This window comes from Diorhabda carinulata, chromosome 8 (genome assembly GCF_026250575.1).
Source record: "Diorhabda carinulata isolate Delta chromosome 8, icDioCari1.1, whole genome shotgun sequence".
NCBI lineage: Eukaryota > Metazoa > Arthropoda > Insecta > Coleoptera > Chrysomelidae > Diorhabda > Diorhabda carinulata.
Genome location: NC_079467.1, coordinates 15,518,031 through 15,544,040, shown reverse-complemented (window position 1 = coordinate 15,544,040; position 26,010 = coordinate 15,518,031). Strand labels below are relative to the sequence as shown.

At 31.2% G+C, this 26,010-nt stretch overlaps 1 protein-coding gene across 1 annotated transcript in view; it reads right to left on the bottom strand.

Moving 5' to 3' along the window:
• The window catches only part of LOC130897229 (uncharacterized), a 227,348-nt gene extending 202,654 nt beyond the window's left edge, over window positions 1-24,694 (bottom strand). Inside the window, exons 1-2 of the mRNA XM_057805982.1 lie at window positions 24,506-24,694; window positions 20,606-20,750 (exon numbers count right to left, since the gene is read on the bottom strand). Of these exons, the coding sequence (XP_057661965.1) occupies window positions 20,606-20,660 (55 nt within the window). The 5' untranslated portion in view covers window positions 20,661-20,750; window positions 24,506-24,694. The remainder of the gene's footprint in view (window positions 1-20,605; window positions 20,751-24,505) is intronic.
• Window positions 24,695-26,010: the final 1,316 nt, after the last annotated feature.

The following is a 26,010-nucleotide window of genomic DNA, read 5'->3' as shown; positions in this document are numbered from 1 at the left end:
ACTACATACAACACTCCTAACACTACACGCCGAACCAAGTTAACACCCTAACATTCGAGACACTACATAAAACACTCCCATCTCTAAACGCCCAAGCAAGTAAGAGCTCTACTCGATCGTGCGATTACTCAAGCCTTCCACTTCCAAACAACTACACATATGCGCATTCACACACGTGCACAAGATTGTTTGGTCACAAGCTTGCGTACGTACACCCACACAAGTTGTTGCTCGGGCTTCATTTCTTTTGCGCTTAAGTAGGTTCTTGTGTGAGTGTATGTGCATGAGCTTGTAGCTCAGCTGTTCGGTAGCCGTGTAAGCATATGCGCGTTTGTAGTTGTTTGTATTTAAATGCTGGAATGTTTGAGTGTTTCAGAGTCTGGGTACTTGATTTTATACGTGTATTTATAATTGTTTGTGAGGAAAAATTTCTCATAATTTGAATGTTTACTGTCTATTGTTTGATTGTTTGATTGGTACTTGTTAGAACTTGAGCTTGATTGAGCCCCAAACTCAAATAATAAAGCAATCAAACACTCCACCATTTTTTGTTTACAATACAATACTTAAAATACCCTAATAGTGATTAGACTCGAGCATTAAAACATTCAACGCTCTAACAACAAAATAAGTTTAGCTGAGTGAGCTATCCAAATATCAGATCTTGAATTTAGATGCTTAGCTGTTCAAAAAGCAAAAACTGCAATGGTACTGAATATCTATCCTAAAAAAAGGTAACAACATATTCAGAGAAAAGATATGGAACGTTTTAACTTACCATGTGCACAAGAACTCAACAACTATGGAATTATTTCAACAAATTTGATATAAGTATGGGTCATAAAGCACATAATACTTTATAGGAATATTTTATCAAACCAAAATCTAAAACACTCAAAAATAATATCATACATCACGTACCTTGTAAGTATTATGACGCTGTTTACATGAGACAGACATCTCAATATTTAGGAATAGATTAAAAGGCCATCAATACGACAGTATTAGAAAACATAAAATGTCAAAAAAGTTTGAAAAATTCTTAAAACCGAATCAAGGGATTTTTAGAAGTGGTTCAAACATATAACGAACGAATAACTATGAATCGAAAAAAATCTAAACAATTTAAGTAAAATTCGAGGACTCAAATACACTAGACTCATCAAATGACACTCAAATGCTGAAACAAGCAAGCACTCAAATGATCAAACACCGCAACCTCAACTCCAATCGAAAATTCGATAACTTAACCAGCAAAACAACCAAAACAAGCGCTATGTCTGTGGAAGTCGGTTACTTAGAAGTTTTCAATAGGCTCATGCACTTACATTTAATTTATTTTGGAACATTGGAAGTAGCTTCGTTTACGAATTTCGTGCCAGTAAAACTGTGGAACTAGATAAGTGATCAATAATTCTATTAAAATCTCCATAAATTTTTTTGCACTTGCTTTATCCCAACGTTCAACATCGGTTTAACCAAATTTCACTACTTCCTCGCATAGTGAAAGCTCTATCATTCAAAACGGATACTACATTTCAATGAAAATTGATTTATTGAGTAGATAGCTTTTTTCCAACCAAAAATAGGATTGTTTATATGCATAAGGATCTTTAATACTTCTACCATATACTCACAGTTCATTTCATTTTTAAATTTTTTTCACGATACAGTAAACTACTGTCAAGTATTCGACCGATATTAGATAAACTGATAAATCCCAGGAACGTATCCACCTGTTGCCATAAACATTAGTTAGATGTTGTCCCATTGCCAGTAAAAAGTGGGAGAATACTGAAATATATATGCTGAAAATATATCTTTCGTATAACAAAATTTACGTTGGCTAACAAATTTGTGCAAAATATTTTGTAGAAAGTTGGTCGATAATTATCAATCCATCTACAAAATGTCAACCTATGGATCCCATCTCCAGGATGTAGTCGCTGAACCATTTGAATATAAAATGGGTACAGATTATTTTTTTGAGAATTAACTTACTATTATTTGAGTAATATTATTGTAGGGTTCATAGTAACAGCGTCAATAATTTCTAGGAATCAGGAAATCTTGTGTGATATTCTCTAGAAGCAGCTACCATTACCATTACAGAACCCACTAACAAAAATTATGACGGCATATTCTGTGATCGAAAGCTAATGTGGCATTTTGAACGTAAATGATAAAAGCTCTACCCAAGAAAACACAATAATACGTAACGTAGATACATCTCGATTTTAAAACTTGTTCCTCACTTTTATATGATACATTTAATAGCATGTTTTATTATCGGACATAAAATTTTGATCATTTACAATCAACACACATCAACACATACATGAGGGTTTACTTTTCAATCAATTTAATTTATTATTTATTGAAAATAATTCCCCAATGCGATTTTTGACTGAAAATTGGAAAACAATTGATTCTACCCTTAGACATAAAACAACCCTTTTTTGGTATCAGCTGCATGGAAAAAGAAGATAAATAGGATCAAAACCAATTATTGGGGTAGATCTGCTGAATATATCAACCTTAGTAAGAACAATCTACGAATACTTACAGGAGTTCTATACGGGCCCTGTCACCTCAACAAACACCTGAAGACGCTAGACCTAAGATAATGCGGCGTGCAGATTTGTTGCACAGATGACGAAACCTCTATCCACATTCTATAGAAGTGTGAAACACTAAGGAACTCCAGAGCACTACACCTGAGTGCGCATGAAATAGAAGACAAAGATCTCTGGCAAGTAAAGCTTTCCCACATTCTAGATTTTGTAAAAGGAATGGGATTGATGGATCAGCTGTGAACACTGAGTTCTTCAGTATCGCAGCAAGAAAGGGAGACACAATAAATCCTTTGGGTCGAAGTGTATGTGAGTCCTCAAATCCATACATGCATAAATACTTAGATATAAAACAAAATGACAAGATGGTTGAATTCGTAGACTCATTTCAGTTATAATACTCGAAATTTATAACATTTGTTCAAATTAATTCCTCATTATGTGATACATAGAGCCAAATAAAAAATTTTGATCAATTTCACAATCACCTTCATTGATAAAAGAGAGGAGTTGACAATTTTTACTAACCTCATGATATCTTTCCTGATGGTCTCTACATATAATAAAAGAATATACAGTTCTTTATGACTCATCTTGTATAATTTCTGTTGTTATAGTCATAAGTAATATCAAAATTCTGTATATTGTTATAATATTAAATATCAGATTCGCCTAATTTTTACAGAATCAATGTTTTTTTATTCATAGATTATCCAAAAATTTTTTTCTTACGTAGAAATTGTGGATGAAAATTATTTAATTAAATCATTTCTTTAAAAATTTCATATCATTTTATTTGACGTTATGAAATATCTTGATAGGTTTATAAATGTTCAAAAAAAAATTCTCAATTATACACAAAGTATCTTTCGTTTTTTCATTGCAGTTTCATTTCCATATAGAGTACAAATCGAAAACCCATTTGGTACTCAAACATCGAATTTTTCCCGTTTTAATCGAAAATAATTGAAGTAGAGCACAATGTAACGCACAATTCATCCTCAAACTGCTATTGCAAATATTTTGATACGCGAACAACGCCGAATTTACCAAAAAAAAGGGAAAAAATTCCACCGCAAATTCCACAAGCATGTGCACTTGTAAAAATTCTTTCCCTCGCCTCATTACGACATAAATAACTCAGCTCGGAATTCAATTTCAGTTTAAAATGGAAACGGTTTCCACCAAAAACGTCAAATTATTTTATCCACTCCATCTATCTGTGATGCCAGCCAGCCACGAAGCATAGAGAGAGGTATTAAAATATTTTGTTCCATCGTATGTGACTCATATACAAATAACTCACGTCTGTTATAAAAACGTCTCTGTGACTTGATAACGTATTTTGAACGTATTTTGATAGTGGTTTGTTGATAAAAATTGAATTGAGTTACGGAAATGTTACGGTATGGGCTGAACACAAAACTTGTCATTTTTAATAAATTATATTACAACAGCTTTGGAAATAATCGATTCACTGGTCGACAAAAAAATTTTTTGTATTAACACAAGAATTGAATTGACCTATACAACAAATACGAAAGTATGAAAAAACTAATTATAATACGTAAGGTTTTTATGTTACATTTATAGAACCATATTCATTAGTAAAATATTATATTATTTTTTCGAACACTTCTGCCAAACAAATGCTGGTGTACTATTCAGAATTGACCGTTCTACGTTGCTTTAATAGAATGGTGGCGACATGTCCACTTATTCCGAAAAAACAGGTGACCATTTGCTTCGAAGTGCTTCGTGCACGAACAACTTGGCTCATCTTGAAAAACCGATACAGTCGATTATTGCTTAGTTTCTGGTTCATGAATGAATTTTCTCATCATTCTTTCGCACCAATCGGCACGAGCTTTTTTGAGCGATTGTCGAAATATGCGGTATATAACGCGAACAATTTTTTTTGACATGACACATTAAGTTCATGCAATACTGAATGTAAGCGAGTCGTTCTTATATATGTCTCAATCTCACACTATGTCATACAATGATCTTGTGATATCAGTTTACGCACAGCATCGATGTTTTTTGGCATAACAGCCGATTTTGGATAACCTTCACGAAATTCATTCTGTCGTGAAGTGCGACGACGAACAGAAGTCGAGGCAAGTTGATAGGCGTTAATTATATTTATATTATATTATATTCAGAAAATGAAAAAACAAACATATTCCTTTTTATTTTTAACTGAATTCAATGTAATCATTATCATTATTACTCCTAGATTAAGAATATTGTTGCCATATCACAAAACTTAAGTAGCAGCCTTCGTATACCTAGATACCCAGGCTGTTGAACAAAAGTTGTAACGGCTGGTTATTAACATAAGTGTTAATTTTAACGAAAAAATACTTCTACTCTACTAAACACTAAAAACTTGGAAATCCAATTTAACATTATCAACCGCGATTTATCGATTTAGTCGTTGTTTCGTTTGTTGGTAATATAAATATTCTTATTGTTTCAGAAATCCCAACCCATTCATATCTCATCAATTCTACTTGCCTATAATGATAATAATTATAAAAGTTGATCTGTTTGTGTACGAATGGAAAATGAATAATTAATCTCTCATAAAATGAAATGCGCTTAGAATGTATTTCCATTCTCACATTTCAATTATAAATATTCTTGAATCCTCTGTGCCTAGCAGTAAAACGTTATTTGTTTGAAATAGCAACCGTTTCCACAGGCATCGTCGAGTGATTTTATCTATTCTATCCATATGCGACGCCAGTCATTCATGAAACGCAGTCAGGCACTGATGTATTTTCTTTTGACGTACACTCCTAATAAATTTTCAAGAAAACAGGCATCATGGAAAATCAACCTGCCGGAAAATCTCTAATGTACAAAGATAAATTTATGTTTGTTCAAAAAATTTTCAATCGAGCAAAAATTTCAACACGTTTTATTATATGTCATCTATGACCCGCTAAATTTTCTTTACTTATTTGACATTTCTATTTATTTTCATATTTGATAATTGCATTAATATCAGATATTTAGGGGTTCGATACAATTATAAAGTGCTGTAACTTGGAAATTATTGATTGTAGAGAAAAGTGTGCCAAATAAAATCGAAGGTATAGTCATCAGGGGGAGTAATTACCGTTTCAAACTAGTGATTATTCACTATATTCCATCAAGTGAATGTTAACAATAAATATAAGTTCTACTATATTTGAGTAACTTCTATGTGACATTTTTTGAAGTATAAAAGTATTTTAATTCAAAGACAATTAAACATACATATCCTGAAATTTGAGATGCGATTAGAACATGGAAATGCTTATTGGAACCAGTCTTCAATTATTCTTTAGTATGTCTAACACAATTATATCAAACATTTACACTACAATTTTCCAATTCCTCTTTCCACATATTCAAGACCCTTTCAACACCGTATTCGTCTCTACCAATATTCTTATTATAATATATCTTGCAGTGGGCTCTAATAAATTCAATAGCATCAAATTCACAATGGTTGGGTGGTAGCCTTAAGACTTGATGACCATGTTTTCTGAACAATTCATCAAAGACATATAAATTTTCAGGTTCAGGTATTGAGAGGTTACCACACAACTCTAGTTGTATACTATGATAAGGCGCATTATCCACTACCTTAAACGACGACACTTCTAAATTAGGAATTATCTATGTCGCAATCCACTTTGTGAATATTTCACCATCCATTTGTTTTGAAACTTGCGCTTTGGCTATCAATCTTTGTATTTATATTAATTCTCTTCTGTTGTCCTCCTTTTTATACTTGAAACCCAAATGTTTTAACACTGATAAAGAGGTACTTCCAATAGAAATAATTTCGTTATTTATGGTTTTGACAGTAACATGTTTCCATAAAAAATAAAAAGTTTGAAACTACTTCTAATACTTATTCCTAAATATATTTTATTTTGATTATATAATAGTAATAAAGTAACATTTTATTACGGATTTTTTCTATCAGTGTAGACGTAAATTATTACTCCATGAAATCAAATTTAAGAAGTGGCAAAACTCAGAACATCTATCATCTAAGTCACATTAAATTTAGTATATGCATTTGAAGAAAAATCACATTACAAAATATACTGTAACGTTTTTTTCCCATTACACAATACACTTAACTTATACTAATTTACTTATAAATGTCATTCAACTGCGCTACATAAACTTATTTATGTACCACAAATAGAATTCTACAATGTTCTAGAACAAAAAGAAATTGTTTAGAAGAAATACTGTGAATAACCTGCCCGCTATAATAAAAAGTTCTAAAAGGATACATCAAAGGCGCCATTTATAAAAATTGTTAGAGACGCCGCGCGAATTCGAGGAATTCTAAAATTCCATTGTAGCTGGGTATGGCCAGCCTAAGGACCCATTTCATGAGCTTAGACGTAACAATACGAATAATTGAGAAATTTCTTAATAACTTACCTAATAAATGTTCCATGAGAAAAAGTTTTTTTACTGCTGTATAACTAAAGCACAATTAAACTAACTACTGAACCACTTTTTAAATGGAAAACTGAATGTTAAATATCTTTTTAAAAGGTTTGTTATATCTTACTATAAATTAACCATACTTCAAGCTTCTCTCTGCGGTTCAAGTGCTTGTTGCCTCCTTTCATACTTCCATGGATTAGTGATAGATCTCAGATAATCGTATCTCTTAGCTCTGGGATAATAATATCCAAGAACAATGTCTTTCTTCTTTATGTTTCTGCCTACACATATCTGACTTATTCACCAGATTTCGCAACGTTCATTTTCTGACTTTTCGAAAAAATAAAAAAAAGGATAGAAGCCAAACGTTTTGATTCCAATTCTGATATTAAGAAAGTCACTACAGACCAAAAAAAAATAGTATAAGATGTATAGAAACAATAGAAAGCGGTTTGGAGTGACCAAAAGCCCTGTGTATTAAAGATTACATAGCCGTATCATATGTTCCATAAGTACCTATTTGCCAATAAAAGTTATAAATTTTGTTTTATTCCAATTCCAAAAATATCTTCCCAACAAATTTCATAGCAAATATGACTTAAGATTTTTCCATATAGTAAAGAGGTCCAAGGTGTGTACTTAACAGTTTATTTGCAGCTTGCAAGGTGCAGTGTGCAATCTATTGTGATTATGGAACTTTAGTAAAGGCTGCATCAATGCCGACGGTCCTTTATAAGTTAATGAGAAATAGTTAATATTCAATGGTTTTAAATCATTCACGAACATTCATGTAAAAATTTGACGAGTGTTAAACAGCACATAAAACTTCAGGGAAACTAAAATTTCAAATAGATAATTATTTGAAAGAAAAGCTTCAAAGGAAAGTACATGCGCTCTTCCTTAAAATTTCAGACAGTCGCCAAAATTCTTGTCACGATTCGAGATTATAAGTATTATCCTGAACTGTGTACCAGTATGAAAACTTGAAATAAATAGATTTTGATAGAATTTTGTAGTATCTCGAAAAGAAGTTTTTGTAAGGACCCGATAAAAACCTTATCAGGTAATTCCGCAACCTGGTAAGGTATAGGTCAAGATAATCCGACAAGGACCTGATGAGGTCAGTAATGAGGTCCTGATTAGTTTTATCTTATATAGCCCTTATTATGTTCACCTTATAGGATTACTTTATATGATTCTTATCAGGATTCATGTCACATCAAGATTGCCTTGGACTACTCTAATCACGATCACCTGATATATTTCTCATTAGATTTCCCTTTTGGTTTGTATTGTAGTAAGAGGTTCATATAAGCAAAAGTTATATCCAGTGTATCTACTTAAGTTGGAACCATATGGAAAACTTTTTTATTAGGGGTTTCATGAAAAAAGTTATTGGATGGAAGCACCGTTTTGTTGGAATCACATTGTCATACGTTCTTGTAACGGAAGGTCGGGCAAAAAATCACTTACTTCATTTTCTAATAATTCTAAGTATTGTGCGGAATTTAAGGAATGTTGAAAAAAAGCTCCAACTAATTTATTTAAGTACACACAACACCATACGTTTTAAAAGAATATTGGCTCCGATTTTTTATTACAAAGTTTGGATTACTGTTAGACAACCATCAATTTTGTGATGAGACGGTTTCGTTTGAAGTAAATGTTGCCTCATCGGAAAATATTATAGTTCTTGTGAATAACGGGTCTTCATCTAACTTGGACCAGAGCGCAGAATTCGAAACGAATAACTTATTCCATGGTAGTAAAGTGTGTACAAATTACGATCTGTTTGCATGATATTATCACCTTACAAAATATTTGCCACTGTATCTTTACATACTGAAGTAGTTTGCATTGCAGAGGCCCTTTTTCTTAATGACATTTATGGATCTTCTACGACAAAAAGCATCACTACAAATTCAGTGTCTTCGTTCGCCACGCGTTTCCGGTGTTTATTAAATTTATTTTCTAAACTTCAACTTCCAACCTAAGTAGATACACTGTTAAAGAATATTATCCATATCTACCACAAATCTTGTTCAAAAAATTATTATCACAAGAAACGCTTAATAAAACATAATTAAAATCGCTTTGATAACATTTTTAGATAAACAGAAACAAATCATACACTCTTTCTTCTTCCTTCCTTCCTTCTGTAGGCACGAGCCGTTGTTATATAAGAGTATATGAGCGACAAGTCTTAGCAAGTCAAGCTATACTCATTTTATATATCAAAAGCAATAATAAATGATTAGGAAAGTATCATTTATTAATCACTACACTTGAATGTTTTTTTTATAAGTTCAATGTTTCTTTAGCTTACTTTCCACATATGCGATGCATTTAAAAAGGTGATCCTGAGAGGTTCCTAAAATGGACATTGTCAGGAAAACCTCATGGAAAATTAATTTATTTTGAATGGAATTATGCTGTTGCGCTCCTATCGTAGACCTCGTTAAGTTTGCCGTAATAAGGTTAACATGATAAGGTCATTATGATGTTTCAAGAAAATGAGGAAGAAATTCTAGTCGGAATGGAGAAGAAATTACCTAAGCACTATGAAATGTGAAACCAAAGAAACAATATATATTATTTAGATTAAATAGGGATCAATGAGGGCTATTCGCCCAATAAATTCTGGTACTCGAACTGTTACAGTTGGAAGACAGGCTTTTTCAAATAATTTATCTACTGGCTCAAATCCACCAACAGGAAAGAGGAATAGACTGATAATAGTACAAATAGGCTGTTTGAACGTTTTTGATACAGATGGTTTATTGACTTATTAATCTACTCATTTCGGTGACCATTATGAGGAAAAGAATGGTTTAAAGAAATGATAGATCTTCTTCATCAGATCAGTATTATAGTAATGCAAGTTATCACTCGCACACAAGATATTAAGAAAATATGAAATTGCAGAAAATAGTGGAATGACTGTGATTAGATCTCTATTTCAGACCACATCATTGGAAACTAAACCTGATTGAAATGGTGGGGACAGAGAGAAATGGAGAAGTCTTAAGAGAAAATAATTTTTATGAAATATGTACTGTTAAATATAGTTGGTGTTATGAAATCATCGAGCTACTCATTGTGAATATTGGTTGCAAGAGTTCATATTCTGATTTCAATTCTGAAATAGATCAATACGAATTAGCTCTACTTATACTGGTAAATTTTTATATTAAAACTATATTAAAAGAAAAAATTGCATTTTTGACCTTCAGCTATTTGGAAGTTGAAAGCGGCTTAATTTTATTACCTTCTCATTCATCAATAAAGACTATTATTTATTATAATAAATATGATAAATACTTACTTTACTTATATAATACTTTATATTAGTATCGGTTATTACTTCAAAGTTTTCAAATCAAAATATACCAAAAACATGTACACAATAAAACATAAAGCTTATTGACTAGCACTGTAAATTTTTTTAAAGTCGACGTTTCATTTAATGGTTAATAGTTCGAGATAAATGATGGATTCGATTTTTCTAATAAATAGATTCAATCTGATTCTACATAGTATGGAAGACGGTAACTTTATCAATTGCATTTGAACCGATCTGATCGAGTATCGAAATAACGATGTCAGGAATGAAAGATCACAACGAATCGTCCTGTCCTCTCTAGGCGAACCTCCAGTAAATTTCATATTACTAGGAGTGTTTGAGGAGTAATTGGGGGACGCGGAAAGTAGTTGTCTCAATTTGAGTTTTTCCAATTCCCCGTCAAATGAACCGAATCCAATTTTCCGAAGCCGTTCTCTGAAAAGTTGGTATTCATTACCTACTTTGAAGGAGAATCTCGCTCGCCAATTCTACTTTTTTTTTAAAATAAAAAAAGAAATAGGGGAGAGGGAGAGAGACAGAGAGATAATTATTTTTTGTGTGAGGAAAAAAAGCAATTGACTTAAACTACATTTACTAGTTATTATAGATAAGGATCTGAAATATAATGTCAGAATTCATATATTCATTCATATATTTTCATATTCATACATATTACTAGCTCGTGCTTTATTGCATTTAATTTCTATATCTATCTGTAGCTGTACCAAAACAAAAGAAATTTTGTGCCTTATTAGGAAAAAATTAATAGAATAAACCAAAACGTGATCCCATTAATCCCATTGGCCAAATGATTCAAAATGACATGAATTGAGGTAAATTTAACATTAATCGACGTCAACATGATAAGACATTGATCAACATCAAATGACAATAGACGTTAATTGGCTTCAACGGACATCAATTCATGTCATTCGAGGTCATTTTTCATTTCATAAACCAATTATTATGACAATTTGTTGATCCAGTAGAAATCCAATGAAATCAATTAATTCAAAGTCGTTTGATTATAGACAACCAATCAATACAATATTATACTGGAAACAAATACCTTGGAAACTTTTTTACTTTATCACCTTGCCATAGATACATATTTTGTCGATTTTGATTAGGTTAGGTATACACATATACATACATACATATTGTTATGGTATGAATATATCCAAAATAAATTATTAAATAATAATAAGATATAAATAAAGCAATAAGTTTAGTTCTGTTATTCGGTTACTTAGAGCAGTTTATCACAATAAAATAAATAACATTCTTTATATTAAGTTTTGGCCAACACTATATTCTAAATTATTATTTAATTTTGACAAATCCTGTATAATCAAAGAATTTAATCCATAAATTGACAGATAAAAACAGGAGCACCAACTGCAATGATAAAATTAATAACATAGGAATGAAATGAATACAACAAAGAAATTATAGAATAATATTATTTGAATAAAGTCACAATAATTTAAAAATTTAGAAATGACAATTTAGTAACTAACTTTTAAAACAAATATCATTGGTTAAAAAAAAAAAAAAATGAAGAAAAGAATCAACAAGAAAAAAAAAATTTTTTTTTTGGCAAGAAAGAAGAGTAAAATAATTTTAATTGAAATTTAAAAAATTAAATAAAAAATAAAAAAAATAATTGTATAAGTGTAGTAATAAGAAATTAGTGAAAACAATTAAATAAAGTGAAATAAGTGAGAATACTCACAAAGGGACAATTTCCAAGATAAAGAAGTTGTGAAAAGAAAAAGAACAGGAGTGGAACTACAGCGGAGTATCTATTTATTCTGCAAGGCCGTAACAATTTGCAATTTAAAAAAAAAAAAAAATTAAAAATACAACATAACAAACACTTATGGTACTGTTCTATTAAGTTTAAGTATTTCTTTTAGTATATAATATTTGAGTTCACATTTCCATATAATTTAGTTTTATGAGTATGAATGAATGAATGAATGTTTGTAAAATAAAATAATTGTAATAGCTAGTTAAGAAATTGTATATTTTGAATATTTTATTCATTATAAAGAACAGACCCGGTCTTAAAACTATTATAATCTGACCTTATAACCATAACAATTTATCGCAATAAAATTTTTTAATTTGACCTCACAATATAATACCCTGAGAATAAAAAAAATAATAATAACATAATAAAATAAAGAAATTCAAATAATTATTAATGGCGCCCAAATTAAAATCTGATTTTATTTAAAATAAAATTTATAAAAATAAACATTACACACTATCATACCATAACAATATACATACATACATACATATACATACATACATATGGTATATTTTTCATAAACTGTCTGTATATATACATATACAAATATAAATGAAAAAAAAGTATCGATATCTCGAAAACGAAGCGAGATATCGAAAAATTCATTTTCGACTTATTTTACAAAATGGCATAGTTAAATCAAGGCGCCACGGAAATCGTACTCGCAACCGATTTGGTTGTAATATTGACGAAAATATTAAAGAAATTATAGAATCACACATACCAAAAAAATACTATTCCCAGTAAAAAAATTCTATGGACAGTATTTATGGACTATTGCAATGATAGAAAGTATAATTTAGATGGAAATCGGACGCGGAAGAATTGACGTTTATTTGAAAAGATTGGGCTGTGAACATGAGAAAAAAAGATAGTACAGAATTTGAAGAAACTACAGTCAAAACCATGTGGAACCTAACAAATAAGCTGTTACTAGAGAAATATGAAGAAACGAAAATTTTTATCGAGCTTTTCAAAAGTCTAGTATTTCAACAAGCACGAGCTGCTCGCCTGTAAAAGTTTGACAGCATTGAGCTCCGTAGAAATAAAATAGCCCCGGTAGAATTAGATTGGCGAAGTGAGGAAACTACTGCTTGCTTACTGACTTTCTTTGTATCGAAACAAACAACGATGGTTCTGTAACAAATCGAATTGGATATAACCTTGTATCCAGCAAGACTTGTCAAATTGGTTCAAATATGTGTACTGAAAGCAACTTTTTAATAGAAAACAACGACAACAACACAGAGACCCAAAAACTGGAATCAACAGATTATTTCTAAAAATAAATCGTCACTGGTAATCCGAAAATGATCACTGGTGTGATAATATGCCCATTAGATGCCTCTTACATAACGTGGGAAGGTGTATTTTGCTATTAAACGTTAATTAGAGAAAGAGCTTATGGAAATTATGGATCATAACAATGCAAACTCTATAAAACCCTACTTAAATATTGACTAAGAACATGATAATCAATCAGCATGCGTATTGGAAATACATCTTCATGAGAGATCTTCAGTTAACTTTTCTAATTGTTCTTTTTTCGATTACACTTTGGAATAAATTGTTTTTGCTCTGTATTTTTTCTATAATTAGCAAAATATTTCCTAACAGAATAACTTTCGAATATTAATAAATGCTCAAAAATTTCAAAACAACTTTCTCAAGCTTGTAGCTTATAGACAACAAACCTCCGCCTCTGGCAACGGTTTCTTTCCAAGCAACAAGCTTTCGAAATCTGTTATAAAATTTTTTCGAGCAATTATTAATGTCCTTGGGTTATCACTTCTAAGAATTGTCAAAGAATAAGAAATAAATGGGATAAAATTATTAAATAAATGAAATAATTGATATTTCTCTTGTTTTGTTTTCCATGGAAATTTTTTTTATATAAATTATGATTTTTGTTAATATTTATTGATTGCTAACGGTAAAAAATTGGTTATAGTTTCTCGCACCGTAAGTGCGACGACTTTTTCACTTGTTGTCGTATTTACGAGATTTATCGGGAAATATTTGACAAAACTTATAAATTCACCATTTTGTTAGGAAATTTGAAAAGTATTAATTGGTATATATTTTGAGAAACTGTTAACAAAAATCAAATTTGCAGTTTCCAGTTATTTTTCATTAATTTCCCTATATATTTACCCTCTCTCATGATTAATCTATGTCTTGCTTTTTTATATTAGGTGATGCTTCATTCGTTCTCTCAATTTTTGACAATTGAAAGTCAGCTTGACTCAAAACATGCAAGAATAAATTTTGTGGGAAGTAGAAAAATTTTGTACACTACACGGGATTTAAAGTATATTTACCAATCTCGAACTTTATTACCAGACCTTGGTATGGCTCAGTACAATAATTGTTCTCGGCTAGAAAGTGCTACTTAGTTATTTATAGTACGAAATACTATTAGATCAGTTTAATACCATTTATCAAATTATTATAATGGTAAGATTTGGTGTAAAATATGAACAATTTAAAATTTTCATATACTTACTTCTTCTTCTTCACTTTCTTTCACTTAATAAAATTCCCAATTTCAAATGTTGATTCATTTTACATTGTTTCAAGACATTTCTGCCTGTACTCGAGATAATAGCTTAATCTAATTTATTATAATTAGAAGAATTTTTTAACCTAAAATTATAATTCACAGTCAGATATGATAATATCTCACGAAAAAGACTTACATAAGGATGCAAAAAACTTTCAGAATCGAATTAAAGAGGACTGAATTAAAGTAAAAGTATAATTATAAGTGACGTTTTTTGGGGTCTTTATACTTTTTACATATTCATAGAAACGTTGAATTTCAAATTTATTTACTCAATAGGATTTCACTTAGACGCATTCTTTCCTTTTCAACGCAGATTACCATAAATAATCTTTTTCACTAGAAAACTTCAATACTGAAATAACACAATTTTCGACAAAACATTCTCAAGTCCTCTCAACCGGGTGTTACCTTGTCTTAAGACTCATGAATTATGTAGGGATAGTCTCGTAAAACGTCGTCCTAGAGACCCACTCATTGATTTTTTATACGTTTTTGTTTGTACCTCTCCTTCACTAAAGAGGTATTTATTAAACCTTTTATGTTCTACCTTCGCGACAGTTTTGAAGTGACATTTCAAATATACATAAAGAGACGCATAAATTTATTATCAAGTGCAAGTTGGTACTCAGAAGACAATATCCCAAAATATGTCGAAATCCTATTTCACATAAAAACAAATGTTGCGCACTAAGATGATTATAGATGAATAAACACTATACTACTGCATGGGTGATTAGTGTTTAATAACGAAGTTTAATTGAAAAAAGAAACAATACAGTTTTTCACTAAATACTATTAAAATAACATGAGAAAAAAATAGGAAAAAGTAATTTTTACCATTTACAGAGAATTGGTTGATATAAAATTCTTCTTTTTCTAAGTACCTACTAACTAATATTTACCGAAAAACCAAAAACCAAAAATTCTGTGTTTCACTTTCTAATAAAATAAACCTCCGAGTAAATCGATTTATTTGACCTTTAATATACAGGGTCCTTCACGACGAGCTGAATCGATATGTATATGAGAAAGTACTGTGACTAGTGGTCTGAAAATTTGCTTGCATGGATTTTCTGAAATGCTCGTTTCAGCTAAAATAATTTCAGTTTTTTTAAACTTTCGGTTCTTCCGGAAGTTGACCCAAACTTCGTTATTTTAAGCGGAATGCTATGGTTTTTATTGAATTCTTGGACTCTACGCAAAATTTCAATAAAACATTATATGAGGCATAGTATGTCTAAAGTCCACCATTTTTTAATTATCTCAAATTTCCGAAATTTTTGGACACAGCCCTCCACTAAAAAAATTATATTCCTAAGTTTAAGTGAATCGGGTCTATTATTCTCAGGATTTGGACAAATAACACTCACAGCTTTCAAAATCTGTCAGAACCTTGACAAAACTTTATATAGGGTGTTTAGAAAATGGTGCCGAATTTCGCTAACTGAAAACTTAATTTTTTCAAATGGCAACCCCCATTTTCTCATTACCATTGGATTCTACGCTTTAAATTAAGGGGACTTAATCAAATTAATTAAATTTAGTTTATCAAATTAACGGTTTTTGTAGAAACTTTAGAAAGCTAAAATTTTCATGGTTTTTAATGCCGATGGCGAACAACGAATAACAAAACTGATTTTATTAGATTTGTTTATTTGAGGTCGTATAAAAGATATCTTGCCGCCAACTACAAAAGAAGACTGTCAGCAAAGAGTTCGGAATGCATTTCGAACTGCTCCACCGCAAGATATTCGAAACGCCACTCAGCACAGGTTTTTAAGAAGAATCCATAAATGTTAGAAAGTTGGGGGCAACCATTTAGCTTGATTTTTAGTTTTGTTCTTCTCCTATTAGTGTAGTGTTTTTAAATATTTTTTAATTGACTAAAGTATTTTGATTTTTGATACGTTAACTTTTATTATTCGTTATTCGCCATCGGCAGGTAACAATTAAAAACCATGAAAATTTCAGCTTTTTCAAGTTTCTAAAAAAACCGTTAATTTGATATATATGAATTTACTCACGAAGTCCCCTTAATTTAAAGCATAGAATCCAATGGTAAAAAGAAAAATGGGGGTTGCCGTTTGCAAAAATTAAGTTTTCGAAGTTTTTAGATAGCGAAATTCGTCACCATTTTTTGAACACCCTATATACATTTTTGTCAAGGTTTTCACAGATTTTGAAAGCTGTAAGTATTATTTGTCCAAATCCTCAAAATATTAGACCTGACTCACTTAAACTTAGAAATATAATTTTTTTAGAGGAGGGGGCTGCATATGTCCAAAAATTTCGAAAATATGAAATAATTAAAAAATGGTGGACTTTAGGCATACGATGCCTCATATAAAGTTCTATTGAAATTTTGCATACATTTCAAAAATTTAAGAAAAATTATAGCATTTCCTTTAAAATAACGAAGTTTGGTTTCACTTTCGGTATAACTGGAAGTTTTAGAAAACTGAAATTATTTTAGCTGAAACGAGCACTTTGGAAAACCCATGTAAGCAAATTTTTAGAACACTAGTTCCAGTACTTTCTCATATGCATGTCAATTCAGCTCGTCGTGAAGGATCCTGTACATCAAAAGTGGTTTGTTAATTATACCTATATTTGATCAATTCATTTTTAGAAATATTTATTACACAAATAATTAAATATTTAATATGGATCAACATCCATCCTTGAAAAACTTCAAGATTTAGAAGATTTGTTTAATGAAGAATTGATTGAGGAAATACCGAAAAGCCTATTCCGTTCCTCATAAACCTTAATAAAACACGTGCAAATATAATTATGAACAGATCGTTATCAAAAACACAAATCATAGGAAACCTTCAATAGAATAACATTTTTTCGCTTATTTCTTTCCTTATTCAATACATGTACGATTGTATATAGACATTAGACTATTTGTTAAATACATAATAAAGAAACGATAAACATTTATTCGACAATTAAAAGTTCCTACTAAAGTTATGTGGCTAATAATTATTTGGCACTTATTAGAACGTGAAGAAACCGGCCCTTGGTCTAGTTACTATGACTTATTTTGGGCGATTACTGCTCACCACTTTCCTATATTTGTCTTAGTTTTTAAAATAATCTTTGCCACTCAGATTACCAAGGGAGATTAATTTTCATTTTGATATAATCTTTCACGTTACAATATACCGCACTCTTCATTATATGGGCACCCACAAAAATTTGAGTTGTTGTTTTGTATTAAATGCAATGCAGAATCGGAACTTTTTTGGAACTGAAGCTGTAGCAGAAAATTTTCCTTAATTAAATCTAGAAAAAAATAGAAAAGTCTATAATGAAATTTTAAATTCGAGTATATCTGATTCTGGACGGTTGTGTTTCCTTAATGTTTAAATTTCGGCGACTTTGATAGACAGCTCACCCTACCTTCGATTTATCCATCATTTTAGGTTCTTCTCTCCACTTTGTAATATCTCAAAGTGATACGGCTCATGTGCTACGAAAAGCGGAAATTATTATCTAGGACGAGTGCACTTTGCTCTAAACAGACTGTTCCAAGTCATTATGAGAGAAGTAATTCTCCTCTTGGACTTGACTTTAGACAAAAGTTGTCTGTTGTGCTACGAGAAACACGTACAGATAAAGCTGAAGCTTGTACCAAATTATTAATTTTATGGATTTTGGTCAAAGTTCTATCTTTGAGTATCAATAACCGTCTTCATCTTAGCCGAACTCAAAAGCGGAAACGTTTTCAAAAATATTCATTGATATAGATGTCAAAATTTCGAAAGAAGAGGGAAGACCAAAGTTGTCCCTATTTAATTATTCCAACTGAAAAAAAAACTTGAATATTGACAAAACCGACAGCAATTTTAGTTAATAGTTATAGGAACAAGTCAATTGTATTAACATTTCACTGATGTGAGTGCCAACTGAGCAAAGATATGAATCGATGAAAAAAGTATTGGGGAATGGAGTTTTCCACTGTCCTGTTGAGTTCATATACGCTCTTAATCCTCCACAGATACCTCCTCATGCTCTTCAGCTCAAGATTGGCACTACAATGTTGCACCGCAATTTAAATCCATCAAAAATTATGTAAGGGTACCAGGCTACAAATCAAGATTTTGCACAAAAATGTCATTGAAGCCATGATGTTCACCGAAAAATATGAAGGAGAAACTATATTCTTTACAAGAATCTCTATAATTCCATCAGATTACCACTTCGAATTTAGACGTTTGCAATTTACTATCACAGTTTCTTAAAGATGACTGATACTGATTTGAGAAAGAACTGTTTCTTTGAGTTCTAAATGTTTGGGCGTGCGCTAAATTCTGATTTTAATACCCATTATAAATTTTTATCTTCTGTAACAATGTGATCGTTGTTGTCATGAAAATTAGACAAATGAAGGAAGATTATGCAGTTTGGGAATTTAATGATAAAATGAACCTAAACTAAACTAATCCAACCCATCGGTATGGCACCCGCTTCACATCCTTCTAGCGGGTAGCATCAAAGAATTTTGCCATTTTTTGGTAATCTCTGTTTTTTAAATTCGAAATAAGTAAACACAAGTCATTTTTTCTCCGCTAACTAAGCATAAAATCTACTACTAATACCATATTTAACATGTCACATTCACACCATGTTATCATCATTATGTTATAAGGAATTTTACAAATTACCTTCCTAATGTTAAAATGCGTTTTAGGAGGTTTAGAAATTCTAGGTTTTAATTTTTGCATTTTCAAACTTTACAAAGTGGATTAGGTACTAAATTCCAGGTATTATTTTTAATGAATCAATCACGAATTGAATCATGTAATCGGACTAACTTTTAGTTTACCTGAAACATCCCTGTCCGGAATTGGTGCATCCTTATCTCAACGGATTAAAAATGGTCACGAGTTGTAATGTAACCCAAGTATTTAATGTTCTATTTTTGGTTATACATATTGATAATTATTTATATAAAATCATAAAGTGAACAGTAATCAAATTCTGGAAAATGTTTGGTTCTACGGCTAAAGGGGTTTTTGATTCAATTATTTTGAATATTTTATCTATAAAATAATCAATTTCTACTGTTAAAAAGCAATTGTTCATGAAAAAACGAATCATTCTCCACCACGACAATGCGAGCTTACATACATCTGTTCAAATAAAAACATTTTTGAACGGTTAAAACATCGAATTGATGGGTCATATGCCGCACAGTCTTTGTTTCGAACCCAAAGATTTCTTCTTGTAGCCGCAAATCAAAAATAAATTTTAAGGTTAAAGTTCTTCCACACCTGAAGAAGCAGTCGATGCGATCAAATCACATCTTTTGAAGACACCCCAATAAGAATCGAAAAAATACTTCTACAATTCATATTCATCTTAATGGAGAATATTTTGTTAAACAATAAACCCATATCCAATAATTAATTTTTGTTTTTATTTGTCCATCTCCAAAGTTAAGTAGCAGCAGTTGTTTTTGATAAATTATAATACGAACGGGTTTTATTAGGATGTGAAAATTTACGTATCATCTCATATATTCTACTTCATTCCCCAACCATCTTTTTTTCAACACATACTGTTCCTATGCTTTCTTTTATATTAAGTTGTCTGTAGTTCACGTATTCGATTTCAATTTGTCAACGAAAATTTTCATCTTTCTGAGGAAGTATTACATTTCAATTTCTTAAAAGTAATTTTAAAAATTTGAATTTATACATTTCCTTTATACCTAAAGTTATATATTTACCTACATCATTTCATCATTTTTGAGTAAAAATCCATTTCTAGAAACAACTTCGAAACAAACAATAATTCATAATATATTCTGTCGTTTGTCAACTTACCCAATATGTACATTTCAAACAGAAAGAAAACGCACATCAGAATATTAAGTTCCATGTTTGACTGACTGCTTATTTAGCGTTATACTTCGTGGTTTATTATCGATAAAAGTAAAAATACCGAATTGTTCTTGATATGCACTTTCATCTGAAAGAAATAAGGAAAAATATTATAACTTGATTCATTAAATTAAATATAAATATAAAAAAATTGATTATTATTGACATGTAATTGCTCAAATGATTCAAATCAATTGGATAGTCATCAGTGGTTTTGTTTCCCTTGATATAAGATTGACTTTGTATATATCAATGATCCCTCACAATTTTTGACACCATCAATTACTAAGAGCTGGTAGCTACCTTCACTAAGGTTGAGTTGAGTATGAAAATGTACTTCTGCCTGGACTAGCTCGGTTGCAAAAAAAATATTGTTTCATACGTATGCCGTTTACATATGTTTTAATTCATACTATTTTGAGTATGCAAAAAAATTAGCAGAAAATTCTTGCGGTTGCAAGTACCTATAAAATTAATCTGAAGAGGATGCATTCGTGTTTAAAACTCCACATACTTACACTATTCTTATACAGGTTGTTTCAAAAAATGAAAAGTGATAAGATAGATAGAAAACTGAGAATTATTGAGGGTTTACACAGTAAAAAATTTTCGAGGTTCCATCCGTATTCATGTTACAGCGTTTTTTACAATTTTACCGCAACTACCGGCAACATTGTATTGAAATTTCTGACGCTCATAGAGGGCACTAGTTACACGGTTCGAATCAAGTAGTATTGAACATAACTTTTTCAATATTTGATTAATTAAGTAAAATTTCAAATGAACTTGAATATTATTTAATTTTACTCCAAAAAGGTACTCTTGGTAAAACTCGATACTGTGTACCGTTTTCGGAATATTCTGATTTGAAAATTATGAAGTAATAACCGATGCTGGTATAAAATATAGTTATTGATTATTATTAACTAGTAAACATTATGTGAATTGGAAATTTTTTATCGCGTAAATGAAACCCCATCGATAAAACGGATACATTGAAAAAAATTGGGACTGGGGGCTTTAGTTTCTTGTAACGTTTGACGAAAATCCAGTTTAATCAGTATAAGATCTTGTTTCAAAAGTGTCGGCACTGAGCTATTGGAGACCTTGGGAAACCCCAATAGCCGAGTACTCATAATTATTTTACTTCTGAATTTACACAGCAATAGTATTTGTCATGGAATACTGTCATTCATTGATAGTTATGATAATAATTATATTTCTGAAACCTTATCATTTGTTAAATTAGATATTAAAATGTACTAAAATTCTTAATACACTGTTATTAACCTTAGGCGATTGGTTAAGAGACTCTAGTGCAGAGTTGTGCAGAAAAGTTTCTTTAAAGAAACTTACCAAATAAAAATACATTTAGAGTCATCAAATTACGTTGTCGAAAAAGCGAGGGCAAAAACAACAAGAACCATTAATAAAGATAATATGATTTCAAATTCAGTTGATAAAAATCCTACAAATAGCGTAAGGAATGTGGCAGGACAAAAAAAGTCTTCAAGTACTGGTAGGATATTTGAAGAGAAACAGCTACATCCTTCCCATTAGAGGCAAGTCCAAGAACACTTGCCAGACGATCTACCGCTTAGAGTTGATTTTGATAGAAGATGTCGTAATTGGTTAAGTAGACGTGCAGAAACTCTGATTCATTGGCCTCTTCGGTAATGCGATTTTAATCCTTTGTATTACACAGTTTGATCGGATCTTAAAGAAAAGTGTATGCTACCTCAAGATTTGAAAGACAGAATTTAATGTCACTTCAATGACATTATAGTTGACTCCCAGCCGTTTAGAATATTAATGGATTCTTTAGAAAAAAAAATAGTCTTGTGTATTCGTGGAAAAGGAGGACATTTTGAACACCTACTCTAATTGAATTCTTTTTCATATCATTAGCCTTTATTTAAATTTTCATCATGTGATTTTTTGTTTAATTAATACATTAATTCATACCAGTATCGGTTATAACTTCATAATTTTCAAATCAAAATATTTCTAAAACGATACACAGCATCGAGTTTTATCAAGAGTACCTTTTTGGTGTAAAACTAAATGATTTTCAAGTTCACTTGAAATTTTGCTTAAGAAATTTAATATTGAAAAAGTTATGTTCATTACTTCCTGGTACAAACCGTGTAACTAGCTATAAGAGCCAACATAAAAACAAATTCATTGGAAAATACGAAAATATTTGCGCTTATGTAGAATGAATTGAAAATGGACGCAAAGAAAGAGGGTTTATTGAGAATCCTGTTCTTATTTAATGATCAGTGTAGAAAATCATAAGATAATAAAGTACATGAAGTTGATGATAATCAGCAGACATAAAGCGCCGTATATACATGCAAAACTATTGATGTATGATGCTGCATTGGAGCAGTTAAAAAGCGCAATTTTTTTTCAAATTCCAGAATATTCACCAACAAATATATTAGCTTGAAACTAATAATGCGATACATTAGTTGTTACATATGGGGCTATTACTTCATGGTTTGGAAACACAGACACTTAGAAAATCAGAGATCAATAAATTGGAAGCATTTGAAATGTGGACGTATCAGCGAAAGCTAGGAGTACCATGGACTGACAAAGTGACATATGATATCCTAAGAAGAGTATAATATGAATATGAATATAAAAAGAAAAAAGGCCCAAGGTACACTTTTAATAGGGGAACGATAGATGGTAAACGGGGAGTCGGGAGAAATCAAATTTCTTGGCTGAGGAACATAAGAGAGAAGACAGGCCTAAGAAATATAGATCTGGTTCATAGAGCGGCGGATAGAGAAGCCTACGAAAATGTTATCGCCAACATCCAATAATAGTGCATAAGTAGCAGAAGAAGTTTTATAATTTCTTCGTGAAAATGCTCAGATACATAGTTTTATCCTTAATATTGAGCCTTTCGCATCTGACACGTGATGTTAAACATATGCTAATGATCAATTTTCTTTTTTCCACTAAATTTGATTAACATTCTTCAGAGTATGAAGAAAATATTTCAAAATGAACAATAAAATCATACATTGAAGCTTTCTTATATCCGACTGTCGAAAATGTTATGAGTTTACGTATTCCTGGGATGTTATTGTTAAATTTAAATTTGGTTTCTAATATTGAATGTACAACCAGCATTGAAGGAAAATTATTCTATCTGTATTATCACCAGTTTCATTCCGTTCAATGATACGAATCCTCAATAAATTTTTTAATAATGTAAAAGATGATTTTAATATATGTAACTAACGTATTAAAAAAAGAATATTTGAAAATTCAATTTCATGCTTTGTTATTATACTGTAATTCCAACATACTTTTGTCATTCTGTGGTCAAAAAAGGCAACAATGTAAGAGTTTTATATAGAGTCATTAATTTCTATGTTATTTTCAGATTTCATAAACTAATGCATCTCATTTGTCAATTTGAGTAATTATTGTTACGTAACGAATGAATTGTAAGTGTAGTATCATCTTACAAACAAGAATATCACAAACATGTATGATTAACCCGAATAATGAAGCTTATTTCGTTTTATTTCATGTAATGATATCATATAATAATACGTAAGATTCATAGTAATGTCTTTTAGCAATTTTTGGAAGGTTTACCCAGGAAACACCCTGTATATTCTCATTTTATCTTATTCTTTTTTTTATCACTATTACCTAAAAATATCTTTCTTTCAAATTTCATTTCAAATAAAATAAATGAATGTAGAAGTAGCTCGAAATAAATTTCGACCTCAATAATATCAACTAAATTTTCTCAACTATTGTATATACGAATATTGCAAGTTCTCTAAACATAATAAACAGTTTGTTTACACCTACTTTTCAGAACTCATTTCTATTTGTCGTTTCATTTAGAGTTCGCACAAACTCAGAACTAACAACTTCAAAACAAAATTTTACTTTTCTAAAAATTCGTGAAGGGTGTATCGGTATTATTGAAACCAAGAATCGCGTGATTTCTTATGTAATTTTGAGAAACGGTTGCCCCGCGAAGTTCGACATAGAACTGGAACTGATGAAATTTGCCGGAATAAAGCGCTACCTAACGGCGAAATCTCGCCAGAGAATTGGTTCAGCGCAGCTTCGACATCGTAAACACTAGGCTAAAGTTGCTTGTGTAGGGTTGTAAACGGTCGGCTGGATATTAATTTTTGGATATCATTTTTGGGGGTGCGAAAATGTATGAGAAGCCTTCGAGACACAAAAATAGTTTCTTCTCATTTCTACGACGGAAATTGTTTGCGACATTTCCAGTTCTCAAATTTTACTGCCGGCACTCATACGTTGTTTACACGAAGAATTTATATTTTCAAAAATTTCAGAAACGAATTATTCCATGTTATTATTCGTACTGATTCATAATAAGAGGGGAGTTTACCGAAGGGTGAGTTTTCAATGAAATTGTTAATTCACTATTATAAAATAGTATAATAAGGCATCCGTTGATAAAACGCGATGCAACTCAAGTTTACAGGTCAATGATAACATGTTCGTAGATTCACATGCTTTAAGTAGATCTGGGAATGCCTTCACTATGAAGATTACCCCAAGAAAAGACGCACCTTACATCGTAACTAATGATGTAATGCTGCCCATATACGAAGTGGAATCACTACAGAAACCCGATGTCATTCTCTGTCACCGCTTGACATCCTTTCGAGAGGCGGAAACCACTGACTATCGGAGGTAATCCTGACTTCAGAAGACTCTGAATCGGAAGTAGCTGCAGATCCGTCCCATATACCCGACGATCCCTCCTCATGTCGAGGACCCTGCACTTTCTAGCCAGGCTTAAGGAATCCAACCAGCGAGGACGATGACTAGCTAGACCGAAGTGCTCCTACTCGCGAGACGGTGCGTGTAGCAAAGGGGGAGATTGTAACTCTGGCTCCTAAAATCAGGACGCCACCAGCCAGTACTGGCTGGTCTTTTTCACAATTGAGACCACTAGCTCCCGTTGACAGTGAACGAAAATAGCGAAAATACATGAACGTGTCATAGATTGCCGTAGAAGTTCAAATATTTGAGGTGTATTACGCTATTTGAATACGATTCTTCGACATCAACTATGAGTGTCATGTATACTAATGATTTAAGGTAACTCCATATCCAGAAATCACAAAGATTAAACTCTGGAGATATAGAAGGCCAATCAGAATCGACCAACGATTCTGATATGTTGCATCTAAATGTTGCCTAGCAGTCCAATTGAAGTGTACTGGAGCACCATCCATCACAAACCACATGTTTTGTTTGATATTGAGTACGATATCTTCAAGTAGTTCAATGGAAATTACTCGCTCATTTCACTAAAAATTTCCAAA